Below are 19,218 nucleotides of genomic sequence, written 5' to 3'. Positions count from 1 at the left end.
ACGAAACTTAAAACAAGTACATACAGTGTATTTCAGATAATAAGGTCACCTCAATATCTTTTTTATTTGGGAGGATACGAAAAATTTGTTATTTCATTCTATAACGGCTATAGAATGAAATAATTAAGTCCTTACAGAAGTTCTCTGCAATATTGCATTTTTCCTTTGTAGGTACAGGTTAGTACACTCGACTTTCGTATTCATATATTTATGTAAGCGGAACTTCGTGAAACATGAAAACATCACGCTTTATTACGGCTCGCTAAGGCAGCTTTATTATACCAAGGGGTGCGCGAAGGAGCGCGGCCCACATATGAGGACTTCGTACGCGACATCCAAGAAAGACGGTCGAGAAATAGAGCAATGTATCGAGCCATTGTTACTGTTCAATAAACGCCCACTGTAAATTGTCGTATAGTGTTTAATTAAGGGGTGTAATACCCCTAATCCTTTATAAAGTTAGTGAATCTTTTACATCAGAAGTGGGATGTGCCCAAATAATTAACTAATAGCTACCGAGATAATTACATTAAAAAAAAAAGTGTTTAAAGAAATTCGCGCCGCGACGGTGCGGTCCGAAAAAGTGTTGTTTGTAACGTCGAGTGCCATGCAAGACAACAGACAAGTGAGTTGCAGAAAATTTTGATTACCTAAGTGGAAGCGCAATAACGTAAACCGAAATCGTATAGTAGGGAACAGTTTTCGTTTTTTATTGACTAGCCCTCGTGCGAGTAGGTGCCCGGATGAAAAGTTGTGGCACATTAAACTGTTTACATGCTCACTTCTGTGAGTAGAGTACAATTCGGTTAGAAACTTGCGTTCCGCCTTACCAATACAATGACCACAATTGGAACGTGAGCTTTAGGAACTTAAGCGGGTTCGACGCAAGACCATTAAATTTAAATCGGTCAAGAATTCCAAATACGTTTTGATATACGCGGGAAATAATACAAAAGTTACGACGCAAAACCCGTTTTTAGGAAGAAATTGCCATCGCCAGACATTGAAAACAATGCATTGAATTTCTACTTCCAAATCAAGCATTTATTGCCAAAACCAAGATACCTCAATTAAACTTTTGATTAGAACAGTGACATTTCGTAACCAAGGAAACGCCTCTTTAACTTCTTAATTTATGACGTCTGAAACCCTATTCGAACTGAATATGAGTGGTAAAAACTAGTTTAAAGTTAAAAATAGAAACCGCATTGACCCTTTAAAAACTCATCATTACCTAAGTGAGGGAAAGTTGCTGTCGTCTTAAAAAAAAAAGAAACGCACTTTAATACATCGCGCTCGTCGTTTGGTGTGCAAAAAGAGCAGCTGGCCGCGACAACACGTATCTAAGCTGAATGTTCCTCAAGTATTGGGGAACTCGCGCGTTCCGACATCAAAGATGAAGGAATTAGCGGAAGGTAGCAAATAAGAGGATGGAATATCATCCCGGCGTCGTTCGGTTCAGATGACCACAGATGAACACAGGAGATCATGATGCATTATTACCCCGCAAAATTAAAATACCACCCATCAATTCCTCGGGATAACGAAACTACAATATTTTGTATAATCTGCGGACTTCACCTAGAACTCCAAGCGAATGACAACAAGAGCGTTCCGGTGGACTATACCAGATTACCTTCGGAAGAGTCAACTTTTATCGTAGCGGAAAAAAACGGACATTCTGCAAAAAGTTCGCCGATGTCACGCCTGCGAGTATGCGCAGCATTCAATAAAGGATTTCCTTCAACACCTATCGCAAGAACTGTCACTACTCGGCGAATCATCGCAAATCCAGACATAACACAATATGGAATCTGCAAAAGCGTTCGGAATATGGCAGTTCCATCGAATTTGGGGAAAAGAAAACATCAAATTTCGGCCCTTTACAAATTACACATGGTCCTTTAGCGCTGGGGCATCGTCTCCCATAGATGAACCATTCGTTCTATGTGCATCAATTGAAGTAGAGCTGCCTAATCCAAGGGAAGTCTTAAGGCTCACTGTCAATGCATCAGTTTTCTATAATAAATTTTAATTATTTTCTAGCACCAATTGGTTGGATATTCGGTGGCTGTAGAGGTAGAGTATAGAAGGTTAGCAGATAGCTGGTGGAGGACACCTAATATTAGAATGGAAAAGTCCATCCACCATTCGAAACAGAGAGGCACGCTTTACCCAAACACAAACTACGAGTTACAGTATCTCTTCATGGCGAATCCAATGCCTGACCTCCACACCTCGAGAATGCTAATGGAAAAAAGTGTAAGTCACGTTGATCCTTAACTCGATTCATATCGTCAAAAAAAAAACAGATAAAAAAAAAAGGTGCAAGCAGCATTCGTAAATATTTTTGAAATCATCATTCAATTTAAAAAAAAAAAAAAAAAAGCCTTTTTGTAATCAAAAACGATTTTATTCCTGAATTATCCCAATTAATCCCATAAAAAAAAAAATATTCCGATGATTCCGGAATCTCAAACATTCCGAGTGTTCCGGAATAAAAAAAAAAAAAAAAAAAAAAAAAAAAAAAAAAATCATTCCGATGATTCCGGAATTTCAAACATTCCGAGTGTTCCGGAATTTAAAAAAAAACATTCCGATGATTCCGGAATTTCAAACATTCCGAGTGTTCCGGAATTAAAAAAAAAAAAAAAAAAAAAAAAAACCTCTGATGATTCCGGAATTTCAAACATTCCGAGTGTTCCGGACTAAAAAAAAAATAAAAAAAAAAACATTCCGATGATTCCGGAATTTCAAACATTCCGAGTGTTCCGGAATAAAAAAAAAAAAAAAAAAACATTCCGATGATTCCGGAATTTCAAACATTCCGAGTGTTCCGGAATTAAAAAAAAAAAACATTCCGATGATTCCGGAATTTCAAACATTCCGAGTGTTCCGGAATAAAAAAAAAAAAAAAAACATTCCGATGATTCCGGAATTTCAAACATTCCGAGTGTTCCGGAATAAAAAAAAAAAAAAAAGAAAAAACATTCCGATGATTCGGAATTTTTAACATCCGAGTGTTCCGGAATTAAAAAAAAAAAAAAAAAAAAAAAAAAAAAAAAAAAAAAAAACATTCCGATGATTCCGGAATTTCAAACATTCCGAGTGTTCCGGAAAAAAAAAAAAAAAAAAAACATTCCGATGATTCCGGAATTTCAAACATTCCGAGTGTTCCGGAATTAAAAAAAAAAACATTCCGATGATTCCGGAATTTCAAACATTCCGAGTGTTCCGGAATTTAAAAAAAAAAAAAACATTCCGATGATTCCGGAATTTCAAACATTCCGAGTGTTCCGGAATAAAAAAAAAAAAAAAAAAAAAAAAAAAAAAAACATTCCGATGTACAGAAATTAAAAAAAAAAAAAAAAAAAAACCCCCATCCAATGAATCCCATTCTAAGAATAATAATTACAAAAGCACATTAATCACACTAAAAAAAAAAAAAAAAAAGATCACTGCTTTTCGATTTCCAATTAACCTGAGATATCGGCGCGAGGACGCACCGATTACAGGATGGCCGTTGGGATGGGTGTTTTTTTTTTTTTTTTTTTTTTTTAATTTCTGTACATCGGAATGTTTTTTTTTTTTTTTTTTTTTTTTAGGAACACTTTCCGGAACACTCGGAATGTTTGAAATTCCGGAATCATCGGAATGTTTTTATTGGGGAACTCGCGCGTTCCGACATCAAAGATGAAGGAATTAGCGGAAGGTAGCAAATAAGAGGATGGAATATCATCCCGGCGTCGTTCGGTTCAGATGACCACAGATGAACACAGGAGATCATGATGCATTATTACCCCGCAAAATTAAAATACCACCCATCAATTCCTCGGGATAACGAAACTACAATATTTTGTATAATCTGCGGACTTCACCTAGAACTCCAAGCGAATGACAACAAGAGCGTTCCGGTGGACTATACCAGATTACCTTCGGAAGAGTCAACTTTTATCGTAGCGGAAAAAAACGGACATTCTGCAAAAAGTTCGCCGATGTCACGCCTGCGAGTATGCGCAGCATTCAATAAAGGATTTCCTTCAACACCTATCGCAAGAACTGTCACTACTCGGCGAATCATCGCAAATCCAGACATAACACAATATGGAATCTGCAAAAGCGTTCGGAATATGGCAGTTCCATCGAATTTGGGGAAAAGAAAACATCAAATTTCGGCCCTTTACAAATTACACATGGTCCTTTAGCGCTGGGGCATCGTCTCCCATAGATGAACCATTCGTTCTATGTGCATCAATTGAAGTAGAGCTGCCTAATCCAAGGGAAGTCTTAAGGCTCACTGTCAATGCATCAGTTTTCTATAATAAATTTTAATTATTTTCTAGCACCAATTGGTTGGATATATTCGGTGGCTGTAGAGTATAGAAGGTTAGCAGATAGCTGGTGGAGGACACCTAATATTAGAATGGAAAAGTCCATCCACCATTCGAAACAGAGAGGCACGCTTTACCCAAACACAAACTACGAGTTACAGTATCTCTTCATGGCGAATCCAATGCCTGACCTCCACACCTCGAGAATGCTAATGGAAAAAAGTGTAAGTCACGTTGATCCTTAACTCGATTCATATCGTCAAAAAAAAAACAGATAAAAAAAAAAGGTGCAAGCAGCATTCGTAAATATTTTTGAAATCATCATTCAATTTAAAAAAAAAAAAAAAAGCCTTTTTGTAATCAAAAACGATTTTATTCCTGAATTATCCCAATTAATCCCATAAAAAAAAAAAATATTCGAAACGTAAAAAAAAAAAAAAAAAAAAAAAAATTCAACAGAAGAAAAGAAAGGATTTAATACTAAAATAAAATTTAAAAACAAAAAAAAAAAAAACAAAAAAAAAAAAAATTTTGTTGTCCAACAGAAATCTGTTTCGCTGTTTTGCATTTTCAGATTAACCTGAGAAATCGGCGCGAGGACGCACCGATGACAGGATGGCCGTGTAAGCGGAACTTCGTGAAACATGAAAACATCACGTTTTATTACGGCTCGCTAAGGCAGCTTTATTATACCAAGGGGTGCGCGAAGGAGCGCGGCCCACATATGAGGACTTCGTGTTCGTACGCGACATCCAAGAAAGACGGTCGAGAAATAGAGCAATGTATCGAGCCATTGTTACTGTTCAATAAACGCCCACTGTAAATTGTCGTATAGTGTTTAATTAAGGGGTGTAATACCCCTAATCCTTGAGGAACATCCAGCTTAGGTACGTGTTGTCGCGGTCAGCTGCTCTTTTTGCACACCAAACGACGAGCGCGATGTATTAAAGTGCGTTTTTTTTTTAAGACGACAGCAACTTTCCCTCACTTAGGTAATGATGAGTTTTTAAAGGGTCAATGCGGTTTCTATTTTTAACTTTAAACTAGTTTTTACCACTCACATTCAGTTCGAATAGGGTTTCAGACGTCATAAATTAAGAAGTTAAAGAGGCGTTTCCTTGGTTACGAAATGTCACTGTTCTAATCAAAAGTTTAATTGAGGTATCTTGGTTTTGGCAATAAATGCTTGATTTGGAAGTAGAAATTCAATGCATTGTTTTCAATGTCTGGCGATGGCAATTTCTTCCTAAAAACGGGTTTTGCGTCGTAACTTTTGTATTATTTCCCGCGTATATCAAAACGTATTTGGAATTCTTGACCGATTTAAATTTAATGGTCTTGCGTCGAACCCGCTTAAGTTCCTAAAGCTCACGTTCCAATTGTGGTCATTGTATTGGTAAGGCGGAACGCAAGTTTCTAACCGAATTGTACTCTACTCACAGAAGTGAGCATGTAAACAGTTTAATGTGCCACAACTTTTCATCCGGGCACCTACTCGCACGAGGGCTAGTCAATAAAAAACGAAAACTGTTCCCTACTATACGATTTCGGTTTACGTTATTGCGCTTCCACTTAGGTAATCAAAATTTTCTGCAACTCACTTGTCTGTTGTCTTGCATGGCACTCGACGTTACAAACAACACTTTTTCGGACCGCACCGTCGCGGCGCGAATTTCTTTAAACACTTTTTTTTTTAATGTAATTAGTAAAAAAAAAAAAAAAAAAAAAAAAATGAATTCAACAGAAGAAAAGAAAGGATTTAATACTAAAATAAAATTTAAAAACAAAAAAAAAAAAAACAAAAAAAAAAAAAATTTTGTTGTCCAACAGAAATCTGTTTCGCTGTTTTGCATTTTCAGATTAACCTGAGAAATCGGCGCGAGGACGCACCGATGACAGGATGGCCGTGTAAGCGGAACTTCGTGAAACATGAAAACATCACGCTTTATTACGGCTCGCTAAGGCAGCTTTATTATACCAAGGGGTGCGCGAAGGAGCGCGGCCCACATATGAGGACTTCGTACGCGACATCCAAGAAAGACGGTCGAGAAATAGAGCAATGTATCGAGCCATTGTTACTGTTCAATAAACGCCCACTGTAAATTGTCGTATAGTGTTTAATTAAGGGGTGTAATACCCCTAATCCTTTATAAAGTTAGTGAATCTTTTACATTTATGGCTCGGAAAATCGATCATCTTTTAGAACCGCTAGAACGTTTAATGAGAGACATACCGGGGGAAATGTTAAGCCATGCCTATGTTCAAGATTTGGTCGCTAAATTCGAAGAAACGGGATCTGTTTTTTATTAGTTATTAAATTTTTCTGAAATTGTCTTAATGAATTATGACTTTATTGGTACTACTGGAAACCATTTTTCAGTAGCTTTTCAACTGCAGGTTTTAAAATTGAAACCCTGTATATTTCGTCTAGAAGTTCCAATCGGCTTTTATAAGTACCCTCCACCGACACTCCGCTCTGGAGATAGGAAGAATTATAAGCGATCACTATAGGGGTCGAGGAGGACTGTGGTTGGTAGAAATGAATTTCTTTCTTTGAGCCCTTTCATTAGAGTTAAAGCCAGTTTTACATGGCACCACTAGAGGCATGCGTATGCAGAATCTGAGGTTGTCGCATGTAAGAAATTCAGAAAATAATTCATATCCCCCCACCCCCCCAGGACAGCGAAATTTGATGGCCGTCTAGTACACCTTCAAGATATAGGCTACCTATTGCGAAAAGTTCCAGGACTAGGACCCATTCCCCTAAAAGTTCAACACGGCAGAAGTGAGTCCCGACGGACAGACGGACAAAATGCAAACAATAGCACATAATGCGCTAAAAAGTTTTGCATTTCTTCTTTAATTTTTTCTTAGCAAGTTACAAAGACCGATGGCACGTCTTTGAGTACTTTTTGGGATATGCCTTTTCCGCCCTAAATAGGGGGTGCAAGCAAATTCTTATTTCCACGAAATCTGGTGTCTGGGGGTTTTTGAACATGAAATCACGAATCTGAAATCATTTTTTGGAATTTCGAAAAAAAAACTGCAATTCTTGGCCGGACGACGAAAATGGAGAGAATTCCACGAAATTTTTGTGTACCTACTTGGTCAGATAAGGAACAAAATGGTCGAACAGTTTTTTTAAATCATTATTCTAAGAAAAGTTATATGTCTTTGGTTATACTCATTTGAAAATTGGTCCTTCGAGTCAGAAAGTATCCCACGTCTACTAACTCATCTAATTTTGCACGTAGATAGCTGAAAATGTCGCAATTTTCACGATCCCCTAAATGCAATAATAAATCAAATTAGATCTTAAGTTCTAATGTTTGTTCAGAGCCCCAGTGCCATGTAATTGGAACTTTTATTCTGTATGGTGTCTGGTTAAACAAATAAACAAATAACAAGTTTAATATTGATGCCTTCTATATCATTATTGACATTTATTGTAACTTGATAAACTTTTATAAACCTTGTTGAATGACCGACGGCTAGCTCCTGTGATAATTTTTATGGTTACTTGCAAGAAAATTTAATTTCCTGAATAACTTGCTTGCAAAATCAAATCTCAACATTCAAATATATTGATGCAAAAATTTATATGATGTTATGGTTCCAAATTACATTTCACTTTACACATCTTTTTCTATTTCATTAGGAAATTCCAACTAATTAAATTAAGATGCTCACCGCGGTCTTTGTGAACTAAAGTCAAGTTAAATTGAAATGAAATAACAATAAAAGGCATAAGATTTTATAAAACAAAACTACCTTACACATAATCGGAATGAACCTATGAATGTAGATATTTTCTCTAATGAACTCGATTTTAAATGAAAAACTTATTTATTCTACCAAATCCGAGACCAAATCTAATTTTCATGGGTTCAAACAGATGCAATAAAAAACTGTTTGAAATGTTTTCTAGACGTTAATCTCTGATTTATGTTTTCCTTAATAATCTTTAAACGTCAAGGTGTTTGAAAACTATGAAAATTTTTCTTATAAATATAAAACTGGTAATATGATATAAATACATACATACTGCAGTACCTCGTAAACAGAACGTCCTTGTAGCTAATGTTGATGATACAGTAACAAGACGGTAACATCCCCCTTCCATCGACAATGGTATAGAACTGTAATTCCCAACCTGCGACCCCCTTACCCCCTTTTTAGGTTTAGGTTTTTTGGCCCCCCCCCCCCCCCTATAAATTATAAGTGTTCAATACACAATAAAAACGTCTACAATAGCTGTAACTCCCTCGGACACGTCCTGTGACCCACCGGTTGAGAACCACTAGTATAGAAGAGCTGCAGTTTGGAACCCTTCCGTCAGATACTTTTTCTTCTACTAATTGACCAAAACAGCTGCCTTCAAAATGAAATTTACTCCAACGGCTACCTCCAATGTTTATACATTGCAAGAAATTCAAATTTTGTTATCACGACAATTTATGAATATTATCAAGGTTTTAAATATTTTTTATGTTACTGCATAAAAAAGAGAATTTTTCCATAAACAAGACACTTTATTTTTATGGATGTCTCTTTAATACGTGTGTTAACTATCCGTTTACCCTTTAGCCCAGTAAATAAAGGCCTAAAATTACCATTTGTCGCAACTAATTAGTGGAAAGCTGGATTTTTTATATGTGATACTACCTTAAGAGACAAGTATTTTCCCAAAAGTCCCCGCCTCTCCCCTTTGAGCTTTCCCCTCCAGCTCCCTCAAAGTTAGAAAAAACAGAGTTTTCATATATTGACTGTAGAATGCTTAGTATTTATAACAGAGTGATAACCTTTTTGCTTTGTCAGCTCAGTCAGATCCAACTTCGACCTAGTAAAACTACCTCCAACCTCGAGTGCAGCTCATCAACATCTGTTGAGAGTTTATCTTCAAATTCAATTTTGGATAGGAAATAAACTTAATCCAACGGAATGGGGTTGGAAGTACGCTACTGTGAGAGAAAATGGAATGACAAAAAAGGCTTTAAGGCCTGTTCCTAATACAGAGCCATTTGCCCCTAATGACTTACTGTATCTGTACTGTAGCAATCAAATATTTGTAAATATTGTAAGTAAATAGACGAATATGTAACTATAATCTCTCTGTAAATAAAACTGTACAAATGTTCATTCGAGTGTGGTGGGTGGGCGGGTGGTCCGTGATGCCAATCAGACAAATAAATTTAAAAAAACAATCCAAGTGAGATGGTGGCTTTAAGATGTAATATAATGTAGGAGCTTAAGTGGATTTTTGAAATGATAACGTGCGGCGGGGGCGTTCGAGCAGCACGCACGCGCTCTCTTAAGCGATGCTCTGTTGTACGCCAGTACAATCATAAGACTGATGTACTATATATTTTTAAAGCTTAAAAGGTGTGCTACATGCGTTATATATTACATTTTTACTTAATCTTACAATTACAAAGTTGCAGAGCAAAAACAAAAGTGTTTTACTAAAAATTTCATTTTTTTTTCACTTTTTAGTGGTATGTCTGAAAAACCAATGGTTTAATAAAAATGTTTTTAAAACAAATACTGTAGGGCAACTATTTAGGAACAATTAAAAAAAAATTATCACTCTGGTATAAATAATAAGCATTCTACAATCAATATATGAAAACTCTGTTTTTTCTACCTTTGAGGGAGAAAGCTCAAAGGGGAGAAGCGGGGACTTTTGGGGAAATACATGTCTCATAAGGTTGTATCACATATAAAAAATCCAGCTTTCCACTAATTAGTTGCGACAAAAAAGTTTTATTGACTGGGCTACTTATTACGTACTCGAAATTTAAAGGTCAATACCTTTAATGTTATTTTAACATCGCGCAGATGTAATTTCGCACATAAACAATCGCTCCTTCGTACCGACCAAACAACTTCGAAACTGCAAATTTAATAAATTGTCTTTATACATTTCAACAGCTCAGTCACGCAAATTTCGTGTAACTGTTACTGGCTCAAATAATTTCTTTGTGCTTAAATTCAGATGACAAGTTTAATCACTTGCCGACGGAAAATCTGCATGTTTATAAATTTTTACCGAAGAAACCTTTTCCTTCGTTTCCAACTTTGCCTAATTCTAAGAAAAAATTTAAATGCAACATGCTACCATTACAAAGCACATCCGTAAGTTACAACGCAACTGATCGCATTTATATTTTGTATCTAGGCTATTTATGTACCAAACATCAATATCCCCTGTACTGGCTAGTTAAGTGGCATTTGGTCTTTGGAAGGTCGCCAGTACGAGTATAATCCTAAACGTATCAGAAAATTGAATGCATATTTAATTGGTACTTAGACAGCATTAAAGAATAGCATATCCTTAAAGGTACCTATCAAAAATTGACTTCGTGTATTTAGCATCTCGGAAGTGCCTAAATAGAACTGTACATTAACATGCTAATTATCTTATGCACTGCCTTGTTTCCAAGTGCCCCCAGCCAGTAAATGAAAATATCAACGTTCTTAATAGGTAGCAGATTTTGTAGTTTTGAGAGACTACTCAAACGATATCACAGAGTAGGCACTAATGTACTGGTTATGGTGAACTTGCTATCCTAATGCATCCGCATCTACCTGATTCGAAGCGCCAATAATCCGATCCATGGGATGCTTTTCAATTTAAAACTTTAAAATGATTCCAGGCATTTGTTTCTATTCAAAATGAGTCCACGTATTGTATCCAGTGTAGGAAGATATACGTATGGTGTTGATACATGAAACCGGCCTGTGTGGCGCAGTGGCGTACAAGTCCGATTGCGGCACTAAGGGTCCCTGGTTCGAATCCGGGTTCGGACATGGATATTTGTAAGTGTATGGCAGGTGCGGTTGCTAGAGCAGCCTTTGACTGAAACCCCGTCCACTTCCAAAAATAAATAACTGAAAACGGCACCGACTCGCAAAGGAAAGATTTCCGAACCTTGGTTAGATAAAAACAACGTTTTTTGCATTGGAAATGCTTATGTTTTGTATAGGTATGAATTTACCAGGTTTACCGGGTAGAAAAGAAGACACGTTGTGTCGCGTCTAGTGTTGATTGTACCGTACTCGACTGGAATCGGTAGATTCAGGAAAAGTCGCGGACACTGTCGATACGGTACTTACTTAACAGACAGCAGGGGTTTGGTTAATTCGAATTTAAATTTCTCGCACATCGCCCGTGATAGTATTATAATCATGTTAAACCGCTTATTATTCAGAAAGTTTACGTTTGCGACACGAGCGAGCTTGCGAGCGAGTGGAGCAAGATTATTACGTGTGAATAAGGGTTATTTATGACTTTATAGGTTATACGGTTAAGTATCATTTCCAATGTCTCCGATGGTTGCAAGGATTGCGAAATCAGTGAATTTTTTGTAAACACATGTTACGCCCATTGCACGTCAAAATTTAAAAAAAAACGTAAATCTGCAATAGTAAAGCCACAAATCCCTCAAACCGGTGATTCAATGAATGAAATAGGGATTTACGATTGCAAATTTTACTTTTTTGACAGTATGTACGTAACTTGGCCAGCTTGTTAAAGAAGTTGTGGGCAATTGACACACGAATCGCAGTATAATCGTAAATTCTTGAGATCACACTGGCTCTTGTGTGAATAATATGATCACATAGGTATGTGATATGACCCACGTGTCGTCCTTTACTAAAGACACTGATGTCCGGTTTCACAAACTATGATTAAGGTTAAAATATTAGAATGGAAAACATCTGAGCGTATAATCAAAGGTGGCTAACATTCTAATATTCTTAATCATTAATAATAATAATAATAATAATATAATAATAATATAATAATAATAATAATATTTATTTTACATGCTACTACGCAAAAGCGCTTACATTCGTCTAAAAATATATAGTAGAGATTACAAACAACGTATATCAACTAACAACAAGCAAATAAATAAATAAACAAATCACTAACAATTAGAGATTACTAAACCCATCGTGAATACATTCAGTGGTGGAATAATATGCTTTATTAATAAGGTGTCTTTTAAGAATTTTTTTGATTTGCACTTTGTCAAGATTTTGAATATGCCTTGGGAGCATATTAAAAAAATTTTGTGCCTGATACGAATGGTGGTTTTGCGATTTGGTTAGTCTGCAGTATTGCGTTCGAATGTTGTCTTTATGCCTCGTATTATGATTATGATAGCTCGAGTGCGTTTGGAAATCCGCTTGGTTGGATTTAGCGTATAGAACACATTCTAGAATATAAATTGATGGCAGAGTTAGTATACGCAATGCGCGGAATGAGTTTCTGCAGTCAGCTCTATAAGGTACTGAATCCAGTATGCGAATAGATCGCCTCTGTAGAGCAAAGACGTCGATGGATGAGGCGCAGTTTCCCCAAATTAAAATTCCATAATAGATTATTGCGTGGACTAAGGCATAATATGCAGTTACAAGCGTGTTCTTTGAGACATTATTTGCCAATCGCCGTAAGACATAGATGTTACTGCTTATTTTTTTACAAGTATTTCTAGTATGCATTTTTAATGTTAACGTAGCGTCGATATGTAATCCGAGAAACTTAATAGATTCGGGGTTATTATAGGTGTGTCTCTTTAATGTGGACAAGAGTTCCACTGTTTTTGTACGATTCAGAATTAAATCATTTGCAGTACACCATGTGGTTGTAAGAGAGAGTAGTACATCTCGTATGGGCAAGACATCCTCCAGAGTTTCTCGGTTTATCAAGAGCGTTGAGTCATCTGCGTAGAGAATGCAGTCCGCATACGGTTTTATATAATAAGGAAAATCATTAAAATATATTAGAAAAAGCAGTGGACCTAATATTGACCCCTGCGGTACTCCTCTTTTAATGCGTAATTTATCAGAGATCACTCCGTTAGTAGTCACATGTTGGAATCTATCAGACAGATACGATTCTATTAGCTTTAGGCTATTTACGTCAAAATTACATATTTCTTTAAGTTTACGCATTAGTATATGATGTGAGACACTATCAAACGCCTCAACGATTAACCTTAATCATCGTTTGTGAAACCGAGCATGAGACTAGCAATATAACATCAAATTTTAACATTAATGCACTTGCAGACGTAAATAAATGTAAAGGAAATGAAAAGTTAACCTACAATAGTAAAAAAAAATAAGTATACGCGTACAACATATATTGCCACGAATTTTATTATGTCGGTAACTTTTGTGAAGTCATAAAGTAGCAAAATTTTAATGTTACACACATTTATTTTTGCCAGGTTGGAGCGTTTCTGCGCCATAAAATAGTCGTAATAATTTAAATGAAACGTACTTTACATGTTCGCCTTACTTGCAGTGTATGTAAAAAAATTCTTTTTCAGATGGCTATTATCCGGTGATCCTTGAATAACCACTTGATTATTACGTAGGGATATCTACTTTTTGAGACCATGGTGCATGACGTTCTTTAGTCATAAAATGGATCGATTTCGTTCAAGCTACTATGCGACCCCAAAGTTATAGAGCAAAGTTTGCTCAAAAGCGTAAACCCCTGAAATACTTAACGCTGAAAAATTAATCCCTCGCATACTCGGTCCCAAGAAGCCCTTACGAATGCTCTGCACAAGAAAAAATTAGCAACCAAGTAAAATTTTTGGCCAGTAAAGCAAACTTGAAAAAACCAGGTCTATAATTTACTACTATCCTACAATGACATTTTATTTCTGTGGCAAAGCTTCTTATTGTAAAATCAGAATTGAATATTAATGTGAATAGGCAGCAGTGAGTTTTTCCAGGTTTCTGCGGCTTAGTAAGCGTTGAAAAAAATAGGAACATTATTTTTTGTCTCAAAAATTTTCTGAAAGTCCAAATGTTTCCTTCACTTCTCTCTAAACTAACGGCATAGGATGTAAGACTTGCACTTAGGAAGATTTTGTTTTGACGTTACAAATTTGCAATTATATAGGAAGTTTTGTACATGTACCGTTTCATAACAAAAAAGAACAGGACTAAAAGACAATAGAATGAAGCACTTTCAGATAAGAAGCGAGTGTGCAAGCAGATAAGACTTGAAACGCCACAGTGTTGACGGTTCTAAAGATCGTTCTTACGGAGCATGAGGGGCCAATCTTCTGCTATACCCTTACATGTATAACAGACGTGGTTGGTCTTCATCGGACCCGCTTATGTTTTTGCACTCGGCGACTATATTAGGACAATTTGGGCGAGGGAAAAAACTCTTCCCCTAACCTTCAAGGCGTACCTATGTTGAGCACTGCGTTTTTATGTCGATTGAAATTGGCCCATACTTATACGATGCTCTGAATGGATAATAAGGCTTCTCCCTCGAATACCCCCATGACCCCAAAGATTAATTACCATGCGACAGAGATAAGACAAGCTCCTACCGGATTCCGCTAAAAATAAACCCCAAATGTAACATCGAAACAAACAAAGACAATACCAAAGCGCGTGGTTGAAAAATCCAAATACGCATAAATCGGATCAAATCCCACAAGCGGCATCAAGACATCAAATTTTACATCCGCAACATTTTATAAACGTGACTAGATATGGATACTTTAACATTCTTATTCTTGACGTTATAGTCCTATCACGTTTTATTGCTCTATGGAAGCCTTCACATGTAGTCAGACTCAGAGGTGGTTTCACACACTCAGATCGCATAAAAAACATGCGTGCAATGCAATCGTCGAATCTACAAATGTTTCATTTGCTATAACTGGCTTTCGAATTATTATTTTCACGGGGATAGGTGATATTTCGCCTTCTTCCGTGCCGATACCTGTAATTATTGTTTTCAGTGTTACCATGTTTAATGACCTTGGGGTGATTTGCAGTAGTCCTGTTGCCCTCCTCAAACAGTACAATTTCAACCTGTTTCTCTTGATCTGTGCAAACACATTTAGGTACTAGGATAAATGCTCAGAAATGCTGTTGCTACAGCTGGTACTGTAATATTGGTAAGTGATACCAATTTCTTAATTGCGCGAATTCCTGGATGGCACATACCGTGGATAATAAGGCTTCTCCCTTCTTGAATATTTCTTGACGTAGTTTTTGAAACAAATGTATTTGTGGAGTGAGGAGGAATTCGTTTCGAGCAATGGTTTTAATTTTGGATCATTTTTTTGAGCTTCTGAAAATATTAGGGACATTTTTTAATCCCGTGCATGCAGTTTGTGACGCGAAACGTACTTGAGGGCAACACGCACCCGGAAATTTCAAAGTGTCAGCGAATTTCAGTCGTCCGTGGTCAACACTAATTTTTTTTATGAAATGTCATGTAAATCTTTTAAGCCGTTTTAATGGTCAGTCACTTGAAAAAAGAAGAATCCTGTGATTCTGATCGCTCTGATGTAAAAAATGGCAAGTTTAATATGACTTTAGTTTTTACAGTCCCAGCTCTTCATAATTTTAAAACTTTCTTCAAATCTTTTTACTCATAATTACAGTTAAATTGCCCTTTATCCATATTAATTTTTTTAAAGCTGGGAAGTTCTTAGAATACATTCATAATATCTCTGTTCATATTTATTATAATAATTTGTTTGTGTCTACACTTGTCTACCCATATTAAAATGGAATACTACTCATGTCTACTAAAAATACGTTCCTTCTCCACTGCTATATTAGAAATTCAAATTATGTGAATTGCACATTTGGATTAATCTGGAAGACAATGGAGGCATTAATTTATTAAATATTAAAATATATTCAAAAATAAATAAAAATACCAAATATTTTAAAACATAAATTTATAGTGAGGAGTATAATGAACAGTAATCACATGGTTTAAATATTCAAAAATAAAAAACAAAGTTCATCTGTTGTATACATGTATAATGAAGAAAGATGCATTTATAGTAATCAAGTATGTATGTAACAGATTTGAAATTAATAGAAATTTGTCAATAAAATAAAATTGATCGATTATAGAATATTCTCTTTTTCGTGAATTATCTTTTTACACACGCGGTTAAACTATCAACGGGTAGTTGTAGTCCCTAGCCGCATCAACTAGAACATTTTTGGTGACCCCGACGTGATCTGTGAGTTGTTGGATAATTCGAAAACTTGAAAACCTATGGATCGATTAGAGAGAGCGCGTCGTCCTGTCAGGCGGCAGTTGAAGAAGTTGTGTGATGACATAAACGTTGAAAGCCAAAATACTATTCCGGATTTGGATCAGATGCGTGTGAATGTATTAATGTTGGAGGATACTCATCGGGAATTGCAAACATTGGACGATACGATCAAAAACCAAATGCTTGACGACAACGTGGACGATGATCAACAAAATGAAGAATTTGATGATATTGCTCAATATAAGAAAATGTTTCAAACAGCAAGGCGAGTGTTTGAAGTGCTGAGAGATGGAAAATGCAAATCCATAACTGAAAATGAGAACTTGCCAGTATTGGGTAATCAAAGAAATTTTAAATTGCCAAAATTTAACTACAAAAAGTTTAACGGAGAAGTCAAAGAGTGGTTAGGATTTTGGAGTCAGTTTAAAAAGATAGACGAAGACATTACCATACATGACAGTGACAAGTTTCAATTTTTGGTACAATTGATGGTAGATGGGTCCCGTGCCCATGAATTGGTGTGTAGTTATCCGCAGACTGCAGAGAATTATCCCAAAGCCGTAAAAGCGTTGAAAGAGAGGTTTGGGAGAGAAGAATTCTTGGTTGAAGTTTATGTGCGTGAAATGCTAAAATTAATTATTCACAATGTCAGTCAAACTGAAAAACAGGATGATTTGTCAAAACTTTATGACCAGTTGGAAAGTCATTTGCGTGCATTGGAGTCGTTAAAAGTAACTTCAGACAAATATGACTCAATGTTGTATCCGATGGTGGAGTCCTGTCTGCCCGCTAATATATTACAAGCATGGCAAAGAAGTGCGGAGTGGAAGGGAAGGATGCTGACAAAACCACAAATAAGTTGAATAAATTGATGCAGTTCTTACGTATGGAAGTTGAAGGTGAACAACGAATTTCCTTGGCTCAAGAAGGTTTTGGTTTGGCTTCAAATCCTTCGAATAAAGTAAAAAATGTAATCCAGAAAAAAGTTGAGAAAATTCCTACGGCAATGGAACTACACTCTGGAAATGTTAAAAGCTCTTGTGGATTTTGTGAAAAGAGTCACGATACTCAAGATTGTTTCATCGCACAAGGGTGGTCACTAGAAGACAGAAAACAGAAGCTTAAAGAGACAAAACGTTGTTTTACTTGCCTACGATTTGGTCATAGATCAAAATCTTGTAAATATCGAGTGAAGTGTATCGTATGTAGTAAGAGACATTATGTAATTTTATGTCCTGTTCTCCAGAAGAGGGATACAACATCAGAAAGTAGAAAGTGCAATGAAGGTGATAAGGATTCAGAAAATTTGTCTACGAGTATGGCGAGTCGTGTATGCAGTGGGGATGTAATTCTACAAACACTTCGTGTGAAAGTACTTGGAAAAAATACATCTAAGGAAGTGCGTGCATTTATCGACCCTGGAGCGCAATTCTCCTATATTCTGAAAAGTTTGGCGTTAGAATTAGGGTACCGTAAAATTGCAGAATCAACGTTTTCCCATAATTTGTTTGGAGGTGCATCTATAGTTTCTAAAACGCACAAAAAGTATAAACTTTACTTGGAAAGTTTGTCTTCCAAATTCCAAATGATCATTTTGACGTCTTACGATGAAGACAACATTTGTCGGTGGCGTTCCTAAGACTATTTAAAACGCCAATTTGGACACAAGACTAACTTGAAACGTCATTTATGAAACGACGTCGGTAGCGGAATCATAAAATCGAAAGTTTCTGATTGGGGTGATATTTATGGGAAGTTCGAACTGAAAGTTGCACAACTTAGAAGAGCGGTTAACTGCAATTGGACACTATTAAGGGTGACGTTTTGGGAAAAGTGAAAAACTTGTGGCGTGAATGGTCTCTACTAGTATGATAGTTACTCCAATGCTCAATTCGTCATCCACAATTACAAATTTGTGGATTTAGAAAAATTGGTATTGACATCCTCTGTGAAAAGCTACAAGCCGACAGTCGGATGACCAAATGCTGGGAACATTTTCGGCAGACCGATTCAACGGGATAGTACCGTAGATATCAAATTTCTCTTCCTTGGTAGCATGATCACTGCACATGCCACGGTACCTACAAACAAATTTGAGCGTCAGGAAGAAGGTTAGAAAATGCGACACAAAAGTTGAGCAGACGAAAGTACGATGGACTACGAACAGTATTTAACAATGAGTTAAACCTTGATGTAATAGAGAAGTAAATGAATGTGAAGTTGTCATTATTTACCCACCGACCGTGTACAAACCCAGACAGTAGCACTACAAAGTTGCACCGATTTGACGCATCTGTGGTAGTGCAGTGGCCGCCAAGTCTTAATCAATGTTGAAGCTTAAGGGCCCATCTGCTCAACCTTATTCGAACTCCTCTTACGCTGTAAGAAACGTCAGTCGCTGCAATGATAGGAAAAAGCATTTTGATGATTGAGTTAAGAAGATGATCAAACTTTCCTCGTTCCTGTGGGAGGATTCTTACATGTTCAGAGTATGATTTATCGACATAAGCGTGTCGTGTTCGTAACCGTAGTCCATTCCTTTTATCTGCATTATTGAATACCATTGCGAAGAGTTGATCAGCATCTTATCAACAGCGATAAGTTATTAACAACTTATATGGTTTGAAATGGTAGTCTGCATGTTTTGATAACGTCGAAGAATACATGAAATTCAAGAAACGATCAACGCGTATAATGGCAGAAGCGAAATTTTGTTCTTTCGAATGTGGAAAGTAACGTTGATGATGTTCGTCGAACAGCTAGTAGTTACCTACGTATTGGGAATGAAGTGATCGAGGTCTCATCTCTCTCTTTTT

At 36.5% G+C, this 19,218-nt stretch overlaps 1 protein-coding gene and 1 long non-coding RNA gene across 2 annotated transcripts; both read left to right on the top strand.

Annotated features, from left to right (window-relative positions):
• The first annotated feature begins 217 nt into the window (after nt 1–217).
• On the top strand, nt 218–4,633 carry LOC116160228. Its single transcript, XR_004143164.1, has 2 exons — nt 218–2,093; nt 4,387–4,633. It is a non-coding gene; the product is annotated as an uncharacterized LOC116160228 (long non-coding RNA).
• An 11,768-nt stretch (nt 4,634–16,401) lies between these two features.
• LOC116175101 lies at nt 16,402–17,265 on the top strand. Its single transcript, XM_031493236.1, has one exon. The coding sequence runs from the start codon at nt 16,402–16,404 to the stop codon at nt 17,263–17,265; it is 864 nt and encodes a 287-aa protein (XP_031349096.1).
• Nucleotides 17,266–19,218: the final 1,953 nt, after the last annotated feature.

This window comes from Photinus pyralis, unplaced genomic scaffold, assembly GCF_008802855.1.
Source record: "Photinus pyralis isolate 1611_PpyrPB1 unplaced genomic scaffold, Ppyr1.3 Ppyr1.4_LG1, whole genome shotgun sequence".
NCBI lineage: Eukaryota > Metazoa > Arthropoda > Insecta > Coleoptera > Lampyridae > Photinus > Photinus pyralis.
This window is presented reverse-complemented; position numbering and strand designations above follow the sequence as displayed.

Coding starts and splice junctions, on each gene's coding strand:
- LOC116175101 (XM_031493236.1), top strand. CDS start 16,402: ATGGATCGATTAGAGAGAGCGCGTCGTCCTGTCAGGCGGCAGTTGAAG.